Source organism: Marmota marmota, unplaced genomic scaffold, assembly GCF_001458135.2.
Source record: "Marmota marmota marmota unplaced genomic scaffold, marMar, whole genome shotgun sequence".
NCBI classification, from domain to species: Eukaryota; Metazoa; Chordata; class Mammalia; order Rodentia; family Sciuridae; genus Marmota; species Marmota marmota.
Window position 1 is genome coordinate 3788984 of NW_026000222.1, and position 22226 is coordinate 3811209.

General features: G+C 58.5%; 2 protein-coding genes across 2 annotated transcripts in view; one reads left to right on the forward strand and one right to left on the reverse strand.

Annotated features, from left to right (window-relative positions):
- Kcng4 (potassium voltage-gated channel modifier subfamily G member 4) overlaps positions 1-10463 on the forward strand; it is a 13004-nt gene extending 2541 nt beyond the window's left edge. Inside the window, exons 3-4 of the mRNA XM_048792407.1 lie at positions 1675-1862; positions 5834-10463. Of these exons, the coding sequence (XP_048648364.1) occupies positions 1675-1862; positions 5834-6607 (962 nt within the window). The 3' untranslated portion in view covers positions 6608-10463. The remainder of the gene's footprint in view (positions 1-1674; positions 1863-5833) is intronic.
- A 7387-nt stretch (positions 10464-17850) lies between these two features.
- The window catches only part of Adad2 (adenosine deaminase domain containing 2), a 4484-nt gene continuing 108 nt past the window's right edge, over positions 17851-22226 (reverse strand). The window contains exons 1-10 of the mRNA XM_048792547.1: positions 21944-22226; positions 20057-20197; positions 19719-19766; positions 19513-19638; positions 19282-19432; positions 19035-19202; positions 18707-18936; positions 18367-18610; positions 18079-18199; positions 17851-17999 (exon numbers count right to left, since the gene is read on the reverse strand). The exon at positions 21944-22226 is cut by the window's right edge and continues 108 nt beyond it. Coding sequence (XP_048648504.1) covers positions 17895-17999; positions 18079-18199; positions 18367-18610; positions 18707-18936; positions 19035-19202; positions 19282-19432; positions 19513-19638; positions 19719-19766; positions 20057-20197; positions 21944-22226 — 1617 coding nt within the window. The 3' untranslated portion in view covers positions 17851-17894. The remainder of the gene's footprint in view (positions 18000-18078; positions 18200-18366; positions 18611-18706; positions 18937-19034; positions 19203-19281; positions 19433-19512; positions 19639-19718; positions 19767-20056; positions 20198-21943) is intronic.

Below are 22226 nucleotides of genomic sequence, written 5' to 3' on the forward strand. Positions count from 1 at the left end.
TCCCGTCTGCCTGGTGGGGCCGGGGAGGAGGGCACCGAGATCGGGGGCCACTGTGGGGTCAGGCAGACGCAGCTCACCTGGGTGCAATCTGGACCTGCCCCTGCAGCCAGCTCCCTCCCCTCCACCTCATGAGTCAGGCTTCCCATCCGGCCACCCTGCTCTGCACCTCTCCTCCTCCGTGACACTTGGTCACTGCTGCTCTGTTTCATCCTTCACGCCCCCCTTGCACCTTCCTGGATCACAGCCAGAAAGATCTACTCCTGACCCCGGGGCCGGGCTCCCTTTCCCTAGTGCTATCCGTCCGTCCTCTGCCGTGGCACCCGGCACACCCACCTCCTCTCCATGGTCTCATTCCCAGCCCCCCCCAAAGCCCAGCACAAACCTCATCCACCCAGCCTCGTCCACAGTCCTCCCCAGAGGCCCTGCCTCTGCCTGGACTTGGTGTCCCGAAGATCTCTCCTTTAGTGATCGCCAAGGGCACCATCTTGGAGGCCATGGGAGGTGGCCTCCCACCCTCTGCTCAGGGAGAACCTCCAAGAGATGGGGAGCCGAGTTACAGTCAGCCCTTGGGATCCCTGGGACGGGGTTCAGGGCGCCCCACCAACCTCAGACTCCGAGATCCAGGGATGCCCCAGTCTCTCATGTGACATGGCACAGTGTTCGCATGTGACCTGCACACACCCTTCGGTGGATTCACACCCCACCTCCAGGTTGCTCACGCCATAAACTCTGTCGACTCTTGCTGCGCCATCTCCTCTGGGGGATAATGACAAGGGAAACTCTGGACATGTTCAGTGCAGACGACACTTTTAAAAATATTTTCAATCTGAATTTAGTTAGATCCACAGACACAGAGCCGTGGGTAAGGAGGGCCGGCTGCACTTATTAGACCCCTGCTGTGTCCCGAGCACTGTGCAGGCCTTCCCTGACTCCTGTTTGACCCTTATGGTAATCCCGTTCTTGGCCATGAGGTTCAGTGGCCGGAGCTCTCCAATGACGCTCACTCCGCAGAAGAGAAGTCCGCATCTAGCTGGCCCCCGGAGGGTGGGAGGCCGGGTAGGATGGCCTCAGGGACAGGCCAGGGCAGCAGGCGTGGAAGCAGGAGGAGGAAGGCAGGCTGGACTGAGGAGCCCCTGCAGGGCCAGTCCTGAGCCGGGCCTCCTCAGGGAGGAGCATCCTGACCTCGGAGCCTTGGCTCCCCCAGGGCCAAGAGCCCAGGCCCAGATCACATCCAGCCGTGTCCACTGGGTCGCCACACCTCAGAGCCCTGCGTCCCAGGGTGGGGAGGTGGGCGGACCGAGGAGGGAGCAGAGGAAGAGGAGACCTGGGGACAGGGCCACATGAAGAGGCCCAGAGGAGGGAGAGGTGGCCCAGGTGGCATCTGGTCCGAGAGAGAACAGGGAGGGAGAAGCTGGGGAGGAGGAGAGGCCAGGAGGACCAGCCCGGACTCAGGCTGAGCCAGAGCCGCCATGTCGGACTCTGCCTGTGGGAAGGAGCCCAGGGAGGGCAGCCCAAGGGCACCAGGAGAGCGAGACCCGCAGGGAACTCAGCTCAGGGTACAAGAGAGTGGCAACTCTGGCCACCTGCAGCACAGGCAGCTGCAGGAGCTGCATGGAGACCAAGGGAGAGAGGAAGGCTCCCAGGTCCAGACTGTCGGCCCTGAGCCCCCCACAGGGGACCTTCCAGAACTGACCGCCGCCCTGCAGCGTCTACCCAGCTGCCCATCCACAGACCCCGGCAGAGACCTGGCTCTCAGGAAGCCCCATGCCCACCTAGGCCTGGGCAGCAGCTGGCACAGCAGCTCTGCTCTGGTTCAGCTGCCAGGGCCCGGCGAGGCTGCAGGCCCACTCACTGCCTACCAGGCCCGACTCGGCCAGCTCAGAGAGGACATGGGATCCCTTCTTACTAAATATGACACTACCAGAACCTTCTGCCTTCAAGGTGCACAGTTCAACAGCGTTAGGGCACTCAGAGCTGGCAACCATCGCCCTGTCTTATTCCAGAACATTTCCATCACCCCAGAGGATACCGCACAGCAGTTCCTCCCACCCCTACCCCCACCCCCCCTTTGTCCCTGGCCAGCACTGGTCCCTTTCCGCCTCTGCGGATCCGCGCTTCCTCGACCTTTCACACGCATGGAGCCGAGCACGTGTGTCTGGCTTCTTTCTCTGGCGCCATTTCTCAGGGTGCATCTCACCTTGGTGCGGATCATACCTCGTTCCCCTCTATGGCTGATGAGTGCGGCCTGCGTGAGTGCCACACTGGAGCTACCCGTTGGTGGCTGATGGGCATCACGGTTGTTTCCAATTTGCACCGAGATGAGTAACATTGCTGGGGACCTTTGTGTACAAGTGTCTGTGGGTGGACGTGTGTGTCCTTGTCTCTGCTGGGTCCCTTGGAAGCTCTAGACTGTTCTCCGCAGCAGAGGCACCATTGAGCACCCCACCAGCAGCCACGGAGGGTCCCACTTCTCCACGATCTCACCCACTCTTCCCGGGGGCTGTCTTTTTGATTCCAGCCAGCCTCGCGGGTGGGAAGTGGTATCTCCTTGTGGCTTTGGATTTTCTTTTTAATTTCTTGCATTTGAACTTTCATCGTGGAAAATTTCAGACATCTACAAAGTCATGGAATAGTACAGTGGACCCCAGTACCCAAGACTCAGCTCAATCACCAGGTCCTATCATTCTCCTTCCCCCTCTCCCCTGCAATCGCTCCTCCTTGTCATTCATCATTTTTACCTTACCATTTTGCAGGTACCATGATGTGCACTGAAACGCACCAGCCATAGCTGCATTTAACACACGGATACGCAGTGCAGCCTTCACCCCTGTTAATATAACATTGAACATCCCCCCACCCCCCGAAACTCCCCCCATGGCCCTTCCCGGTCAGCCCAGGGCACCTGCCATCAAAATGCTTAGCTCCACCCCTTCCTGAGCATGCCGTAGGTGGAAATGCTGCATCGGGCTTGTTCGGTTCCACTTGGGGCCTGTGGTCCCTGGTCCCACTCTGGCCTCCTGGGGTGCCTCTGTGCCTCTCCTTGAACGAAGGAATCAGGGCCCCCTCACTCCAACAGGGAGCCAGCCCAGGAACAGGGTGACACAGGGCTCTGCCTGCCTAGGATGGAGGGGCTTTCTAGGACCAGAGTTTTCTGTGCTCAGACCCAGAAAGATGTGGGCAGACTAGGGACAGACTAGGGACTAGTTGGAGCTGTGCCCTTCCCCGCAAAATGCCACCAGCAGCTTCCCCAGAGAGACAGGAACCGGAACCCTCTTTTCTTTCCTTCCTTCCCTTTCCTCGTTTCCTTCCAATGCGGCCTGGGGGGGGGGTCACCCTCCCTGGAGCCGTGGATCCCACCGCCTGCTGCCAGCTGCTCATCCCCAGGCGGCTGCGGAGGGTCAGGTGGAGTCAGGTGGAGCCCTGCTGCAGTGCAGGGAGGGACCGGGCCAGGCTGTGGGAGGACAGGGTGCGCCGGGCGTGAACACCCAGACGCCAGCACCGGCCACAGGGGTGGGGGGCGGCCTGCAGGCCCTCTCAGCCCCTCAGGAGTCACCTCAGGAGCCCTGTGTTGGTTTTGAAAAGTCTTCCCCACACCACAGGCCTCTAGAGCCAAGGGGAACAACCCGGGTGTCAGTAAACAAGAGGCCTTGTAGGGGGAATCTGGCCCAGGGTCTAGCTCTCCGGTGCTTCCACATCTGGGGGCCTTGCCAACCTGCACATTCCTGGGCCCCACCCAGGGTGGCAGTTTTGTGGGGGCCCAAGAACCCGCACTTCAAAACCCCCCTGGGATCTTCTGATGCACGGGGTTCTGTCTCAGCTTTGAAAAATTCCAATTGTGTCCCAAACTCTCCATTGGAGACTGAAGCACAGAGAGAGTAAGGACGATTTCAAGGTCACACAGCAGGACTGGAGATTCAGGATCCCAAACTCTTGCGCTTTCCAGGATCCGGGGCAGACCTCGGATCCTGAAGCCATCTCAGAGGGTAGAGAAAGTCTTCAGCAGCAGGAGGAGGACACGGATGCCCTCCGTTTGAGCCAGGAGGCTATTGTCTTGAGTGACATGTCGGTCACATGCCCAGTAGTCACAGCGTGCTGTCAACACTTCATATGCATGGGTTGCGTGTGCCCACCAACCTTCAGGGCACAGACTGGAAGTCTAGAGGGGACAAATGACTCCCCTGAGTAAGTGGGACAGCTGGGATTTGAACCTGGGCCACCAATGCTCTGGGCTCCATCTCTCAACAGCCCTCCCTCTGCCTCCCACCCTACACAGACCAGACAGAGGGCAAGGAGAACAGAGCCCGGCCCTGGACAGGCCAGTGAGACCTGGGATGGACCCGCCCCTTTCTTTTTCTCCCGCAGTCAGACATAGAGAACATTGCGTTTTAGAATTCCTCTGGGCCCAAGCCCTGGAAATAATTTCTTTTTCCACTTCAGAGCGTTTTAATCTAAAAAACTGCCATTGTCAACTTCCTGCTTTTCACAAGGGCAGTGGGCTTTGGCCATCCATCCACTCATCCAACAGGTGTGTGCTTCTGTGTGTGTTATTAATCGTCGGGTTCTTAACCCTGGCTGCACATTAGAATCATCTATGGGGCTTCTGGAAAATTCTACCACTCAAGTGAAAGCCCAGATCAACTAAACTAGAAGCTCTGGGCATCTGGCCTGGACAACAGGGTGTTTCCAAGCCTCCCAGGTGATTCTAAGGCACAGCCAAGGTTGAGGCACATTTGAGCAGGGCTTCTCAAACCTCAGTGTGCACCAAACCACCTGTGGAGTCTGTTAAAATGCAGATGCGGGGAGCGGGGTCGATGCCTTGGTTGGAGGACCACACTCTGAATAATAACCGGCTAGTGGGACCATGTTAGATGTTAGGAGCCAGGGGCAGGGAGCTGAGCAACACAGGGTGGCCCCACCTGGCTGGAATCAGCAAGGAAGACAATGGCTGGGTGAAGGTTACCACCACATGTCACAGGGGCTGGACAGCAGCCCTGGGTCCCTCCAGCCCCCAGAGCTAGGTCTGCTGCCCTCGCTACCTTACCCCAAGAGCTAACACACGCCTGACACACGGGGGACCCTCAATTCATTTTTGTGGACTCAAAGAATGAGGGACAGTAGATGAAGTTACAGAAACAGCTTATGGTGGCTGAGACCTGGGTTGGGGTCAGGTCTCAGCCACCATAACCACCATCTACTAGGTCTGTGAGCTCAGGCAAGTCGTCGCACTACTAGGAGCCATTTCCTGAGCCGTGAACTGAGGTCACACCACTCACTCACAGCATTGCCAAGGGCCAGCACCAGAGTAGTGTGGCACCCAGAATGCGGTTACATCAGCCAAGGTGAAGGTTGGCCTCGGTAACATGGAAGCCCTCGGAGCCAGGCTTGAAACGAAATAGCAGTTGGTATCTCTCTTGCAGACAGTCCCCATTGAGACCTGGGTGAGTGGGCGGCTCCTATTCTGAGACCCAGATTTTTCCACCTGGAGTCTATCCTCCCCAGAGCGCTGGTCCAACCTGCCATTCTGAGCTGCATTGCAGGCCACCTGTGCGTCCTGGTGCAGGGAACCGGGAGTGTGCAGCCCAACCCCTGGGCCCAGAGGTGGTTCTCCATAGGTGAGTCGGTCAGCTGGCTGCAAGCGAGGCTGGAGAGGGTGGCGTCAGGTCCAGCCGAGCAGACTTGCAACCAGCCACAACCTGAAACTGCAAAAGAGGAGGCTGGGTGGACAGCTTGGCCGGCTGACCCATCCAGGAAGGCTTCTTAGGAGAAGCCGTCTCCCCACTTCCCGTGCCTTGGGGTTCTCCCCACCTGCCTTTGGTTGCTCTCCCCCCCCCAGGGCGAATGTTCTCACAAATGCTACTACATCTTCGTGGTGGAGACCATCTGCGTGGCCTGGTTCTCCCTGGAGTTCTGCCTGCGGTTCGTCCAGGCCCGGAACAAGTGCCAGTTCTTCCAGGGGCCGCTGAACATCATCGACATCCTAGCCATCTCCCCGTACTACGTGTCGCTGGTGGTGTCCGAGGAACCCCGGGAGGACGGCGAGAGGCCGCCGAGCAGCAGCTCCTACCTGGAGAAGGTGGGGCTGGTGCTGCGCGTGCTGCGGGCGCTGCGCATCCTCTACGTGATGCGCCTGGCGCGCCACTCGCTGGGGCTGCAGACGCTGGGCCTCACAGTGCGGCGCTGTGCGCGGGAGTTCGGGCTGCTGCTCCTCTTCCTGGCCGTGGCGGTCACCCTCTTCTCCCCTCTGGTCTACTTGGCGGAGAATGAGTCCGGCCGGGTCCTGGAGTTCACCAGCATTCCTGCTTCCTATTGGTGGGCCATCATCTCCATGACAACGGTGGGCTACGGGGACATGGTGCCCCGCAGCGTGCCAGGCCAGATGGTGGCCCTCAGCAGCATCCTGAGCGGGATCCTCATCATGGCCTTCCCGGCCACGTCCATCTTCCACACCTTCTCCCACTCCTACCTGGAGCTCAAGAAGGAGCAGGAGTGGCTGCAGGCCCGCCTCCGCCGCCTCCAACACACCAACTCTGACAGCGAACATGAGCTCCTCGCCAACGTGGACGACCTGATGCTGGAGGGCCCCGCCTTGCCCGTCCCCCAAGTGTAGCTCAGAATCCCTCCTGAATGCACCCTGTAGCTCCAGCCCATCCCTCTCGCTGAACCAAGCTCCAGAACCCTGGGGTAGACCAACTGGCCTCAGGTCTCCAGAGCTCCAGAGAGCCTCCCAAAGCAAGGAGGCTGCCCGGCCAAAGATGTCTGTCGCTGTGATCTTTGGCGCTCATGGCCTCCAGATCCAGGCCAGCCTTCCCCAGCCACCTGCCTCCTCCCCTCCTGCCCATCTGCTGAGCACAGCCCATCCTCCTGAGCCGGGCCCATCTCCCTGCCTTCTCTCTTCTCCCCAGCAGCCTGCAGCATCCCACTCTGGGACCTGATGCCCACAGAACTGGTTAAATGACAAGCCTGCAGAATCCCACTCTTCCCTAGGACCTGCTTTCTTGGGCCACATCACCACGGGGAAACCCTTCTGCTAGACCCCCGCCCAGCTCCACGTGCTCCGTGGGGTACCACATGCTCTCAACCTAACCTCCACCAGCGGATTTCCCGAAGGGGCAGCTGCCAGCCCCCTGTTCTGGAAGCTCTGTGCCAAGAAGGCAGAACTGGCTGGTGTGGGGTGCATGGCCTCAGGCCTGCCATCCTCTGGCCAACCTGGGACCTGGGCGCAGCAGCACTTGCCAGCAGGGCACAGAAAGCTCTCCTTGGCTGGCCAGGCTCTTGGTGGGACATTCTGCAGCCACCCAGCCCTTGGCCTTGACAGAGGCCGACTCTCCCAGGGCTCTGTGATGTCTGCTGCTGGTTCCTCCAGCCCTGCAGGGACCTCAGCTCTCCGAGCTCAGCCAAGACACACGGACACAGAGCCGCTGCCAGGGTCTACCCCAGCTGGCTCCTGGACCAGGCCACGGGACGGACATTCTGTTTATATCTAGATGTGCGTATTCCTCTGTTGGTTTATGGGCAGATTAACCCTTGGCACCCAGGAGAGAAGCCAGGCTGAGGGCCACAGTGCTGGGGATGAGGCAAGGGGTCCTGAGATCCATAGAGAAGACAAGGACCTCTTGAGCAGTGGACGCCTAAAGGCCTAGAGGCCCAGAGGCCCAGATGGGCTGAATGCTTAGGGGCATTTGGGGGAAAAGTGGGTTGAGATGAGAGGATGCAGACCCGCGGAGCTTTGTAGAGGTGGTGTGGACAGACGGTGGGTGAGGACGATGACAATGGTCGAGAGGATGTGAGACCAGACTGAATGGGGGTGATTGAGCAGAGAAGCAGGACCTGCAGGGGACCTCCTCCGTGGAACTCACCATACAAGGTCGAGTCGCATCTGGAGTCTCTCTGTCTTTTGTCTCTCAGCAGAGCACACCTAGAAGATGTCCCAATGGCACTCCCCAGGAGTGACAGGGCCCTGCACTGTTGGTCTCTGTTGGCTGAATGTCCACTGGGAAAGTACATGGGACACAGATGAGTCTGGGCCGGGGAGCGGGACCTGCGGGTACAGCATGGCCTCACAGGAGGTGGTCGGCACGTCATCGCTGATGATAGGTCCCTTGCTGTTCGCTCCTTCCACTGGTGTTTAGGCCTCTCTGTGCCAGGCCCAGGTTGCCCTACTACGACACACAGCCGACGGCTCTGGCGCGGAGTACCAGCACCGAGCCTGAAGTGAGCTTTGGCCTTGCAAGGAACCCTCGACTCCTTCGACTCCTCAGATGTCCTCCCAGCGGTGCAGGCACATGTCCCCATCCCTTTACCCCTCAGCAGTCAGCAGGTCATCAAGCTGACATTTCTCCAAGTAAGCTCGTTGCAAGGTGACACAGTGGCCACCGCCCAAGGAATGTCTCTACAATTCCTACTTCTCACGGGCCACTCTGCTCTGGGAAATGGCTGGCGAAGTCTCACAGGCACTGGGTCAAGTTCTGGGGACCCTTGAACAATAGCCATGAGTCTTTTGCCCCAGGCTAAACTTTTTTGTGACTACTCTTGGGCAAAATTTTAAAAAGACGAAGGCTCCGACTTACTCTCTTCCGGGGGCTGGACCACTCGGTGCCTCCAGAGGCCTGGACTTCTCACTCCCTCCGTGACTTTGGGCAGCCCTCTTTCTCTTGCGATCAACGGCAGATCAGGGTAGATCCTGACCTGGGGTGTTCTGACTAGAGTTCCACAGACTCCCTTCAGGGCCTTGTGGCAGAGAAGATCAGCCAAGCAGGCAGAGCTCTGCCAGCCAGGGCACCACCCTGGCAACCGGTGATGTTTAGAATCATGCAAGAATCTCTAGACACCTTCTCCCCCCCAGGCAGTGCCTGCCCACAGCCCCTTGAGCTGAGGGGAGGCTCAGCCCTGGGACCAGAGCAGAATCCTCAATAGACACTAGAAGACCTGGGGTCCTTGAAAGCCCCCACATCTGCCCCCTCTCCTGACTGAGGACATGTCTGTGCCGGGTGTCTGCTGCGGTGACTCCTAACTGCAGCTCTGCTCACCACTGTGACTGGCTCCCACCTAGAGGTCTCCACGGTCCTTTGTCCCACCTACCAGGCCTCTCCACAGAATATGCCAAGGCTAAAGGAAAAGTTGAAGACCAAGATTAGATGAGCCACCATCAATGCCGTGAGGTTCTAAAGTGACTGCACACAGGCCTGGGGGAAATGCTCTACTAAATTTGAGATGGTAAATTGCAATCAGTGGCTTGCATGTGGGGCTTAATTAAAGCTCTATTTTTTTCTGCTGGTAGTGTCCCAGGAGACGGTCTGAATCGCCTTGGCCTGTCCTTGCTGAGCAGCCTCTCCTGCCGATCGGGAGTGTCAAGCTCCTATAGGCAGCGTCTCCATCCCCATTGGCTGAGAGAGCCTGCGGTCTCCAGAGGACTCCTTCTCTCTGGGGCCAAGGGTGTGACTGTAGCCACAGGTGGACGTTGTCCTGCTGATGACAAGGAGAAACGACCTTCACTTGGAGCCATTTTTCAGGTGGTATCTGTCCAGGGTCATGTTCCTGGCGATGGCTGCCATTTGGTTCAGCGTCCCTCTAGCTGAGTGGAGATGAGCCCGAGCAGTACATTGGGAGGATGAGTGAAATCTTGAATGGTTTGGAGGGATTCTAGTGGGGCTGAACCAGGGAGTGTCCCAGGAACCCACTGACTCTATGTTGATGGCTCCTAGGACTTAAGACTATGGGAGTTCCATCAGACTAAGTTAGTCTAAACAGGGAGTGTCCACAGGGGCCCAGAGGGGTGGACCTCTTGGGATGATGTGCAGGTTGAAGTGCAGAGTGGCCACAGAGTTCACCAGTTACTCAAAGGAATCACAGTCCCTCAAAAAGAATGAAGAGCTCTAGAGTAAATCAACTCCCTCATTTTAAGATGGAGAGAGGAAGGTTCAGAGAGGGAAGACCACCTGCCAGGACCACACAGCCAACTCATCTAGTCAGCTCCACCATCCTGATTCCCAGCAGAGCACCCTTTGGAGGGCATCCTGCTGCAGCTCCCAGGCTACCAGGCCACTCTGTCCTGAGCAGAGTAAGCAGCATTGTCCAGCACATTGTGCAACACTAGACCTGGGGGTCCACTTGTCTGGCCCTCCCTTTCCTCACTTATTCCACAGGGACCATGCAAGAGAGGCCGTGGATCCTCATCAGCTGGGGGCGACTGTGATTCTGGGAAGAGGGGCAGCTGCGAACAGGAGAGCGCTGAGAAGGAACCAGCTGTGGACACGTCTCAGGCCGCGAAGTGGCTCCTTGGCAAAGCGGCGAGTGGCTCAAGCCGAATGTGTCCACTGATGTCCCTCCCTGCATCTGCCCACCAGCCCCTGCCTGCCCACCTGCAGCCACACCCCCAATCACCTGGCCGCTGGCAGTGGCTTCCCACCACACAGGCCCCTGGAGCTGCCTCCTGAACCCTCGCCCTCTTCTTCCTGGATCTGGGGATGACACATCAAACACACACAAGAAAAACTGCAAGAACAAAAGTAGTGATAGAAGACCCCGATCCACCTTTTCACCTGTCCATCGATGTTATCATTTGTCCCGTCTTTATTGTCCTTATCTTCGAGTAGCATGTTTTCCGGAGCCACTGAAGAGCAGGCTGACCGCCGGGGGGCCTCTGCTCGCAGATCTTCAGACGCCTCAGCTGCCCCGGCCCAAGCGCTCCTCGTCAGGAGTCCCCGGGCGGTTCCAGAGGTCTGGGAATATTTCCAAGTATGGGGTGTCCAACTGCCTAAGTGAGCTGTGTCCCTCTCGGGTGTCACGTCTGGGGGTACCACATCCCTTGTCAGTGATATGCAAGCCCTTTGGTTGGAAATGACCCCAGGAAACGTTAGCAGGGGACTGGAGACTGAGAAAGGAGTCCAGGGGCCTGGGAGTACTGTGGCTTGGCCCAGGGATACTCAAACCCAAATCCCAAATGGACCCTTCTCCTCTCCCTAGCCAGCAGGACAGGCAACACGTGCTGACTTGGCTGGGCACGTTCTGGCCACTCCAGCCACCTGTGTGCGGACGAGGGCATGTCTTTCTTGCAGGTGAACCCGTTCCCGAGGCTCAGCACATCATCTCTGTCCTCCTGTGACAAGAAGGGGACCCTCCACTGTCCTTCCCACAACCTGACCAGCTTCACAGATTTTTAGAACTAAAAAGACTTTAGTGATCACTGGGTCCAACTTGCCCACTTTACAGGTGTAGACAGGCCCAGAGAGGGGAGGTAATTGGGCAAGCCACACAACCAGTGCTGGCAAAGCCCGGACTCAGTCAGGCTCTGGATTCGCCGTCCCGGGCTCCCAGTCTGGGCCACCTGATCCGGCCCAGCGCCTGTCTCTGTGCAGCATCTGACATCCATCCAAGGGGCACCTCCAGGAATGTGACGTTGTTAAAAATAAAACACGAGGAGCCCAGCCCTTGTCTGCCTCCCAAGGACTCCAGAGAAAGGTGGCGGCGCCCGTCAGCTGCCGACTTCCGTCACTCACCTTTGCCACAAGGAGAACAAAGCCGCGGGGACGCTGGGCTCCATGTGATGTGGCTCTAGAGAATCTGGGTGTCCTGAGCTAAAATTAGCCAATCTTGCTCTTGTGAAGACTTTCCTGGTACCCAGCAGTGGCCAGCCTGCCTGGGGTCCCTTTGGGGAAGCTCGGCACTTTCACCTGGCACCTTCCTGGCTCAGCCTCCAGGGACCCCCACCCCCATGTGCCCCTGGAGAAGCATTAAAGAATAGTAAGAAGTGAGGCTGGGGCTTCTCTGTGTGTCAGAGCGGGTCCAGTCACCAGGCTGCTGGGGTTGACCTTGGGCAGGTGGAGGATCCCCTGGAAAGGCAGTGGCAGGGCCAGGGGCCCCCACCCAGGCCACCAGCGAGACCGGGGCCATGAGTTGAGTGTGGCCAAGGCTGGTTTCTGGGGCAGCATTTCTTTTGCATCTACTACGTGCCAGGCATGTGGAGGGTGAGGGGAGGGAGGGGGAGGGCAGCCCTGAGCATGCCGAGAACACGCCCCCACAGCTTGAAGTCCCAGGACCGTGGGGGCCCAGGAAAGACGGGGAGTGACCACAGGTGGGCTTGGGAGGGCCAGATGTGGCCAGGCTCCTGAAGGAGGCTTTGCTGTGTTCTCGGGGACCTTGGGTTCCTCTAAAGCCAATCTGGGGCAGGATGGGAGTGCAGCCATCATATTCCAAGATGATCTGTTAACTGGAAAACAAGCCCCGATACCAAGGTCAAAGGAAACAGTGTTTCTTGGAACAAAGGTTCGCAATTGGGACGCACTGAATCAGGGAGGCGCGGGGGCCGGGAAGGCAGGAGCAGGGGACGTGCCTGACGAGGGGTTTCCACGGAGGTCGTGTTCAGGGGCAGCTCACTGGCTGGGCAGAAGCCCTGTATCACTCAGCCCCTCTGAGTGGCTAGGGGTGCCCAACACAGCATAGGCTCCAAACGCTCCTTTACCTCAAAGACCCACGTCAAGACCCACGTTGACCCCAGTGGTCCTCCAAGTCCATGAGCGACCCACCCTGTGGCCTGCCCCATGGCTCCCCACTCCTCTGCAGAAAGTCGCTGCCTGAGTGACTGCGTTTCCTTCCGTGGGTCCTGGAAAACACTAGCAGGGGGAAGGGGAGACGGAGGAGAGCAGCCGGGCCACGTGGCGGCCACAGTAGTGTCGGTGGGCCTGGTCAGCCCGTTCACACTGACTGGCAAATGTGGCTCAAGCCCAGGAGGGGCTTGGGGAGGTGGTGTAGATGGGGAAACCCAGGGGCACACGGAGCAAGAGCAAATTTCTCTCCTGTGCCACTCTCCCACCCTGATAATAGCTCCACACGCTCTAGAACGCACTTGTAAATATCAGAATGACTCCTTTCCAAGTTCAGGAAGCCCTATTCTGACTTCATTAGACAAATAAATGAGCAGATAAACAATCAGAGAATTATTGGCTCTTATAACTGGAAATCCAGATGGAGCTCAGGTATGATTTAGTCCATGGGTTCAGCCAATGCCATTGGCTGACGCAGATTCACTGCATCTCCCGGGTGTGGTGGCTTTATCCAGGCTCTCTTCATGGCCACAAGGTGGCTGCATAAGCTCTAAATCTCACATCCACACTCCACCAAATCCACTGAAAGAAAATGCCTTGTGCCTAGACTCCCAATCACAGCTCTCCTTGGTCTTATGGAGCAGGTTACGTGCACATCCTGGAACCAACTTCTGTGGCTTCACTAATTGGCTCATGTGGGTGGAGACTCACCCAGGAACATGGGCTCTGCCCCACCCAGGCCAGAGTGGACAGGGTGAGGTCTCCTGAGGACAAGGAGGGCACTGTCCTGAAGAGGGAAATGGGTACAGGGCAGCATCCCTGGGTGACTACTACTCTGTGCCAGCCCCTGTGCTGGGGACAGTTCTGGGAGAGCTGGACCGGCATGCCCTGCTCATAAGAGGGCTACCCTGCCCCCAGCTCCCTGGGGCATGCAGGGACACCCCCTTGCCCACTGCCCCGTCTGGGCTCTTTGAAGAGAAAGCAGAACAGCTCTGGGCTCACCCTGGGGATCTTGGGGATGAGCTGCCAAGCTGGGCCCAGAGGCCCCTGGGCGAGGCTGGGAAGGGGCTGCCAGGCAGGGTGTGCGATGTCCCCAGAGCTGTCCCCAAGGCTGTTCCAGGCTTGGGGGCTTGCAGGAAGAGGCACCAAGGAAGACGGTGGGGGCTGCTCTGCAGAGGCGGACCCCGAGATGAGGCTGTAGCAAAGCCCTGCAGGAGGAGGAGAGGCAGGGTTCACCGACCCCCAGACCCCCCAGTGTCCTCCAGGGCACATCCTGGCGTTTGTGTCCACAGGAGAGAAGGCGCTAGAGTGCAGGAAGGAGGTGCACTCAGGCCCCGCGGGGACGGGGCAGGGCTGCCCAACACGGCAGAGGCCTCGAACGGGCCCTTCCCACAGGGAAGATGCTGTCAGACCTTCCCCGCACCCTGTGGGAAGGTCACTGACCACGCCAGCCTGTGTCCATCTGTGTCCTCTTTAGTAACAGAACCTCCCTGAAGGACAGCAGTGCCACTGCTAACCAGCCACCTCTGTGGCAAGGTGTGGCCTGCGACCAGGTTTGGACCCAAGGGCATGGGAGCAGAGGGAGACCAGGAACCTTCAGGAGGAGGCTACCTCCACTGAGGTGTGGACAGCGACCTGCACCCAGGCAGGGACCTCAGGACTGTCCTGTGAGGGGTAAACTGCTCGGAGCCCCAGTGGACGCGGAGCTCCGTGCCCGCAGCTCAGCAGGCACCACTGTGTGCGTGGACGTGAGAGAAGCCAGGCCTCCTGAGATGGCAGTGCACACACAGCCCAGGCTGCAAGAGACTTATTCTGGGGGAGCAGATACCAGGGGGCACTTGAACACTGAGCCACATCCCCAGCCCTTTTTGTATTTTATTTAGACACAGATCTCACTGAGTTGCTTAGCGCCTCGCTTTGAACTCACAATCCTCCTGCCTCAGCCTCCCAAGCCCCTGGGGTAAGAGGTGTGCACCACCATACTCGGCCAAACTAATGTTTTAAGAATGCTTTATGTAGCTGCTTTTCTGAGATACAATTTATATGCCATACAATTTTTTTTCTTTTTCTTTTTGGTACCAGGGATTGAACCTAGGGGCACTTAATCACCGAGCCACATCTCCAGCCTTTTTTAAAATTTTATTTAGAGTCAGGGTCTTACTCTGTTGATTAGGGCCTCAATAAGTTGCTCAGGCTGGCTTTGAACTCACGATCCTCCTGCTTCAGCCTCCCCAGCCGCTGGGATCACAGGTGTGCGCCACCATGCCTGGCGAGTTTATGTGTCATATAGTTTACCAAGTGCATAGTAGAATGCAAAGGCCATCCAGGGTCCAGCGAAGATTCCCGAGCCTGGGGCTGCAGGGAGGGGGCTGGGGGAGGGGGTCATGCTGAGGAAGCAGCACTTGAATTTGCCAAGCTAGATGACATCACCTCCCGATTTAAATGTGCTACTGTTGGCAAAACTCCACCCAAGGGGTTAGGCCAAGAGGACATTAACAGACTGTCCATGGCAGAAGTAGCCTCATCATCGCCCACAACGGTGCGTAAGCTGAGTCAAAGGAGCTGACCGAGTGGAGAGCAGAGACTGTCGGCAGGGGACAGGGCAGGCAGATAGGGGACGCGAGGACAAGGAGTACTTATTTGGCAGAACACAGCAGAGTTGATGTCATTTTGAGGAACTTGTTTGCCTGGGGATTATGTGATCAATGAGCACCGCGAGGCTCACCAGGGCACAGAGCTGAGTTTGGAATGGCGGGGGACTTCAGGACCCGGCTATAGTCACCGCCGCAGTGCCAAGTAAATCAATGCAAAATTTGTAGTAAATGGACTGATTAATAGACTTGGGGGGTTCAAAAGCCCTCTCCAGCCCTAAAAAAGTTATAACCATGAGAAATGATTGGCTGAAAGTTGGCTTCATTTTTTAAACACCACCTAACTGTAAATAACACAGTTGTTTTCTTAGTTAAGCAGAAATCAGAGCGCACCAGCTTCCGCCTGCCTCTGCTGGTGGACTCCCTCCCTGCACCCTCCTGGCCTGAGGTCGCTGGCCTCCCCCTTGCAGCCTCTCCTGCCTGGGCTCCCCTCTCCTGTCCTCCCCCGGCCACTCTCATGCTGACGTCCCAGCACCACTTTCCCCAAGTGCACCAACCCACAGCTCCTTTCTGAGTGGCGGAGCTGGGAGCGGAGCTGGGAGCAGAGCGGAGGGAGAAGAGGGGAGCCAGGGCCAGGAGGAGACTTCAGGAGAAGTATCTCCCATTCTGTCTTATAATTCAGCAAGTTGGGGCTCAGAAACATTTAGAGCGTCATCCGGGGTCACAGAGGGACTGTGCAGCGTCCCTGGGGCTCCATGGGAACCTCGGAGGCCCCAGCCTCACCCTGCACCTCCTCACCTGGACAATGAGGCGTGAGGTGGCGACTGCACCTGAGCAAAGCCCTGGCCCGGGCTGCTGGAAACTGGCACCTGCGGTTGGTGGTCCCTCCTCCGCCCGAGTGGGCAGTGGCTGCAGTACTGTAGAAAGGGAGAGCAGGGGCCCCGTGGGCCAGCAGAGTGCACCCCAGGACAGACGAGCCAGACCAGTCCTCCCATTAGTCACCCCTTGGTACTGCGGGGATTGGCTCCAGGCTCCTTGGAAACAGCAAGATCTGAGGATCTCAGGTCTGTCCTCTGAAGTGCCTTGGTGTCCACATGAGCTGTGCACAGCCTCCCAGCACTTGTTCTGGAGAGGGGGTGCCAGGGAGGGAACCCAGGGGCTCACCGACCCCCAGCCCCTCCAGTAGAGTTTACATCGTGTCTAGGTTGCTTATAACGCCTAAGACAACATACCTGCTCTGCAAACAGCTCTCATATTCTCTACACTGTTTGGAAAACCTAACATGTCTGCCCATTCAGTATGGGTGCGGTTCTCTCTAGTATTTTCAATCTACTGTTGGTGGCCTCCGTGGTTGTGGGGCCATGGATGCGACGAGCCAATTGGTGCACACAGAGGTGACACAGCCGGCCACAGCCTCACACACCCAGTGGCAGAGGACATGTTGGAGGGAGGGGATCCAATCTCAGGGCTCCCTGGCAGGCCAGGCCCAACTCTGAATGCTCCCTGGGGGGACCATCAATGTTCGTCCAGGTTTTCCAGGAAAGCAGAGCTGACGGACACCCAGAGATCTATGGAAGACTCCAGTCGCAGGGTGAGGAGTCCCGTGATCTGCCACGTGAGTGCCAGAGTCCCAGGAATGCAGGGGTCCACAGGCAGAAGATGGAGTCAGCTCAAGACCAGTGGATTTATCCTCTGTCTTCTGGGTCTATTGTGGCCCAGGGCAGTTTGGATATGTGGCCTAGTGTGGGTTGGGGGTTTGGGGGGCATCTTCTCTACCCATCCTGATTCCAATGCTCTTCTCTCCAGAGACCACTCAGGACACCAGGAGCTGTGTTTCACCAGCTACTGTGGGCGCCATCAACACCAGCCAAGTTGACACATGAAATTAAACATTCTGCCACTGTGACCAGCTTCTCGAGACCCAGCCACAAGAGGAGTCTGTGGTTTTGAATCTTGGAGCTGCTGGGGATGCAGGGAGCCTTGGACTCTGGGTAGAGTCCGCAGGGCTGGCCCTGGGTCCCTGGACTTGAGAGCTGCTGTGCTCCTGGGACACTGCCCAGATTGGTGAGGTTGCAGGTCTGCAGAGTCTCCACACACCCCATGCAGGGTCAGCCTCTTCCCTCCACATCCAAGGTCTGCAGAGCACCAGCCGTGCTGGGGGTGAACTATGCCGTTCCAAAGAACCCGAAGCCTGCAGCTGACACTGCTTAGGCAGCCTCGGGCTTACCCAGTCCAAAGAGCTGGACGACCCGGAGCAAGGCCTACTGGACCCACTGCCACCCTGCACTCCCTAACCTGGGCTGCTCAAGCCCACAGAGCACCCTCAGTAGGCCAGGACAGCTGAGGCCTCCCACCATTCGCCTGGGCCCACACATTCTCAGCTGCTCCCCTCAGCCCAAGCCCTGGGAGGGAGGGACGCAGGGCCTCCACAGTGAGGAAGAGTCGCTCCCACACCTCACCACCAACAGTAGCCAGAACCTGTCCTTTGGCCCAACACCCTGGCTGGAAGGCAGGGGCAGGAGAGCCCCACCCCAGACCTGTCCCCACACCCATGAGCCTACGCTGCAGTGGGTTCTCAGAGGGGCAGGAGGGCTCTCCTCACAAACCACCCAGCCCACTGCCCCCAACACACACACACACACACACACACACACACACACAGAGTGCACCAGAAACCACTTCTTTATTCAAACCCCAGTGTGCCCCTCCACACCCCCCACCCAGCTACAGACCCAAACCCTGGGCTCGGCTCTGCTCAGGGACATCAGTTTCTGAACTTGCCCACCAGGGGCTTCGAGGGCCAGGCGCCCAGGCCTTGCTGCTCCAGGAGGAGGGTGAGCTGCTGGCGAGCCTCCTGGTAGGGCCCCACCTAGGGAGAGACATGGTGTGAGAGGGGCACTTGCCGGGGTGCAGGAGGGCAGGAGGAAGAGGGCTGGAGAAGGACTGACCTTGGCAGCCTCGTAGGTCTTCAGGGCCAAGAGGTGGGGCTTCCCCAGGGCACAGGCTGCCTGGCGAAAGGCCCGGAGGAAGGACGCCTTGCAGAGGCGGGAGGGAGGCCCCAGGGCGGCACTGCAGGGACAAAGATGGTGGAGATGAGGGAAAGAGAGGGCAGGTGGCCTGTGGGCAGTGACAGTGTCACCAGGGACAGCCCCAGCCATCCTGAGCTGCGGTTCGACCCTGCAGGCAGGGAGCTGGTCCTATCAGCCCTCCTCAACCCACCCCGGGGGCCTTCTCACTCGGACTTCACGCGCCCAGTGGCCACGTCCACGACCTCCAGGTCCGGGTCCCCCAGGCTCCAGTTGAGGCTCAGGCCGTGGCAGCTGTTGGGGACGGGATTGGAGGGGGCTACCGGGGGCCCTGAGAACAGGTGTAGGGTGGTCCGGACATAGGGAGGTGGCAGGCGTGACCCTAGGACGCCATCCAGGCTGGGCCGGTCATGGATGGCCCTGCTCAGAGTAGGGGGGTCATGACAGGGGTCAGCTGTGGACAGAGGCACAGGTCATGGTCTGAGTCACCTCCACACCTCCCCACTCCACGCAGAGCCCACTTCGCCCTGCCACCTCTCTTGCCCCTCACCCAGAACAAGGCTGGTGGCATAGAGAGGTGGCAGGAAGTGGGCCAGCAGCGCACCACCCAGACCCAGCACTGCCCAGCGTGCCAGCTTGTCACTGGCTGACAGGCAGCCCACATGGGTGTCACGAAGCGCAGGCACCAGGTAGGACACGGGCTTCAGCTGTCCACGGACATGCGCCTGCAGGCGGAAGGATGGGCTGTGCAGAAGGCTGCCTTCCGAGGACAGCGGGAGGCTGCAAGGCAGGCAGGGGACAGCGACCCAGAGTCAGGGCACACCTCTGACCCAGTCCTCGACAAACGGAGGCAGCCCCCTCCCAGGAGGCCCACGTACTAGATGTCGTGGGCGGCTCCCTTGGGGGTGTTGCTGACGTAGAGGTGCAGGAAGATCCGGGGCTTGAGGGCAAAGGGGGGCCCAGACCCAGGCTGGGGGGCCAGCACAGACCGCTCCTTGCCCTTGGCACCCCCCTGTGTGGCCAACAGGAGCTGCCGGAAGAAGAATCTGGAATGACAGGCAGGGGGCCAGCTAGGGCTGCTGTCCTGGCCGGGGCTATGGCAGAACCTGCCCCACCTGCCCTCACCTCAGCAGGGCCCTGCGGGCGATGATCAGTCCGTGACAGTCATGGAGCTGCCGGCCAGAGAACTCCAGCCAGCCAGCACAGCTGCTGCTGCCAGTGCCCAGGGCCACTACCTCGTAGATCTCCTTGGCATGGCCCCTGGCCCCTGGGACCTCTGCAGGGAGGGACAGGAAGGGCTCAGCCCAGGGCAAGAAACCCCAAGGAGCCTATAAGGTGCTACAGGGCCATCCCTACCCCTCTCCAGGATGACCGCAGCCACCGTCCCTTTGCAGGCCCAGTATGGCGAATTCTCATCCAGCAGGCGGTCCAAGCTAGCGCTGACCACAGCTGCGCAGCGCTGCTCATGTGTCAGGATGTTCTCTGTACAAGGGCCAGAGGTGTAGGTGGGACCACAGACCACGCCCCTTTCTCACACAGGGGCTCAGGACGCGTCCACCTACCTATGCTCAGGGAGGTGAGTGGAGGCTGGCTGAAAGTCTCAGGAGGCTCTGAAAGAGAGATAAGGGGAGCCAGTCGCCATGGGTGCCAGGGTCTGCCCTCCCATCCTCTGGGAAGCTGGGAGAAGAAGAGGCTGTTTCCACCTCTCAGAAACAGTCCCTGAGCTGCTCCTCTAGCAGTCCTGCCCTAGCATGAGCAGGACTTCCAAAGACACTGGAGCAGGGGTCAGCACACATCCCCCTACTGATGCCCATGCGGTCCTAGCAGCAAACTGCCCCCCTCACCACCACACCCCCCCCAGAGCCACGGCAGCCTCTCCGGCAGGCTGAGGCGAGGTTACCTGGGCTCTCCAGCTGGCTGTGGATGTAGCGGAGGGCAGAGAGCGCCGCCTGCTGTTTGGCTTCTGTCTTGTTGTTCGCGGTGCCTGCAGGGCAGACCACGCCATCCAGTTCCGCACACACCGAGAAGGGAAAGCAGGGACCTGTGGAAGGAGGCAGTGAGGAAGGCCCCACCTGGCCTCTGTCCCCATCAGGGCCCTTCCTAGGGGGGGTGCCAAACCTACTCCCTGCCTCCCACCTGCCAGAGAGAGACTCTTTCCTCTAGGCTTCCTCTTGACGTCTGCCATCGAGGACAGCCACAGTGACAACCAGGTCTTAACCCACCCCTGGCTAGGGACTCTACTGACACAGGTGCTGTGTGATCCTCGGCATGCTCTGCCCTGTTAACGCAAAGCCTCTGAAACACACAGGGATGAAAGCACTGTGCAGGGGAGGCCGGGAAGGGCAGGCAGCACGCCGGAAGAGGAGGAGGACCGAAATCCAGGGCCCCTCCAGAGCCCAGGCAATGCTGTTTTCAGGGTGGAGACTCCTGGGCTCAGAGGACAGCTTTCTGCCTGCCACCAGACACACCTTTTATTTCTTCCCCTCCTCGTATTTGGAAAATATTCCTAGACAACAGCATCACTGCGGGCATTTCGGATAACACAAGGAGCCAGGAATCCTAAAACCAGCTTCACCTGGTCAAGGTCGGGAACCTAAATGTCACAGTGCTGGCTGCTTGCTTCTCAAAAGCCCTGCCCTTTGCAAAGGATCCCACTTTCACGACCCTCATTAGAACTGAGATGCAGGACACTACAAGGGCATCAAAACCAGCAAGGAACGTTGACTTCAGAAAATCCTCACAGAAAAATCGTTGGTGGAAATCACAAGGTAACAGGCTATGGGGACGGAGTATTTACACACTCTCCAAGTTTCCCCTCAGCTGGCTTATTAAGCACAAAGGGGAAAGCAAAGACACCGACAGATACCACCCTAATCAAACCCTCTCCCTAACATCGCCAGTTGAAGGACAAACTGAGATCACCCGTCTCCTGATGGGATGCATTGCCAGGATGTGACATCACTGATAATGCACAGAGTGAGTCTGATCCCGAGAAAACAGACCGTCCCAACTGAAGGACAGTCTATAAGACGACTGGCCCTTACTCTTCAAAAACATCAGTGCTGTGAACGACAGATGATAGAATTCTTTGAGATAAGAGATTATAGGATGTATGACAACCAAATGTAATATGTTACGCTAGGATGGAAATTCATGGCCATGGGGGATTATTGGGACAAATTGGCAAAATGTAAATGTGAACGATAGTTAGATGAGTGTTATATCATCAATGCCAAATTGCCAGAATGTCATCATTGTACTGCAGTTACACAAGCCATGACCGTGTTCTTGAGAGAGACACACTGCTGTGTTTAGGAATAAGGGACAAGGTATCTGCAATTAGCTTTCATACTAAAACTGTTTAAGACTGGGAGTTGGGAGTGTATTGGGGAAGACAGAAGAACACAGTAATGACTATTCCTATATGTTGTGTATAAAATATTGCAAATTGTGCTTAACAGTGTCTACTTCAGAAATCTGCAGTACTGGCACGGCAAGTGAAACTGCAAAACTGGTCCTTTAAAGGGGGTGCAGAAAGGCTGGGTGTCTTGGGGCATGTCCCTTAGACTCCTGGGCATCAGGTGGGGATAATATTCACCAGCCAAGACCTTGCCACGGCCAGATGTCTGCTGGGGCTGGTCCTGCTGTTTGCGGGGGTCGACCTGGAGGCCCGGGCTGGGGTCCGGCCCACCAACCCTCTCTTGCTTCACCTGGGGCGGGTGAGCAGTGGCCCTACTGCCCCACGACCCCGTGGCTCCCCCCACAGCGCGGCCCGGCTGGGCCTCACCTGCCACCGGGTCTTCTCGGAAGGTCAGGGAGACGCCCAAGCCGGCTGCATACTGCGCGAGCGAGGCCACGGCCTGGCTTGGCGGCGGGTCTCTGAGCGGCAGGCTCAGCGGCCGAGCCGCAGTGGGGAAGTCGCCCGCGGGCCCCAACACCCTGGGGAACCCCCCTGGGCGCACCTCCGGGTCCTCCCGCGCCCGAGCAGGCCCGGGCTCCCCGACCCCAGCCCCACGCCCCGCAGCCTGCGCGCCGCCCTCCGCGTCCGCCTCCGCGCCTGCGGCGCGCGG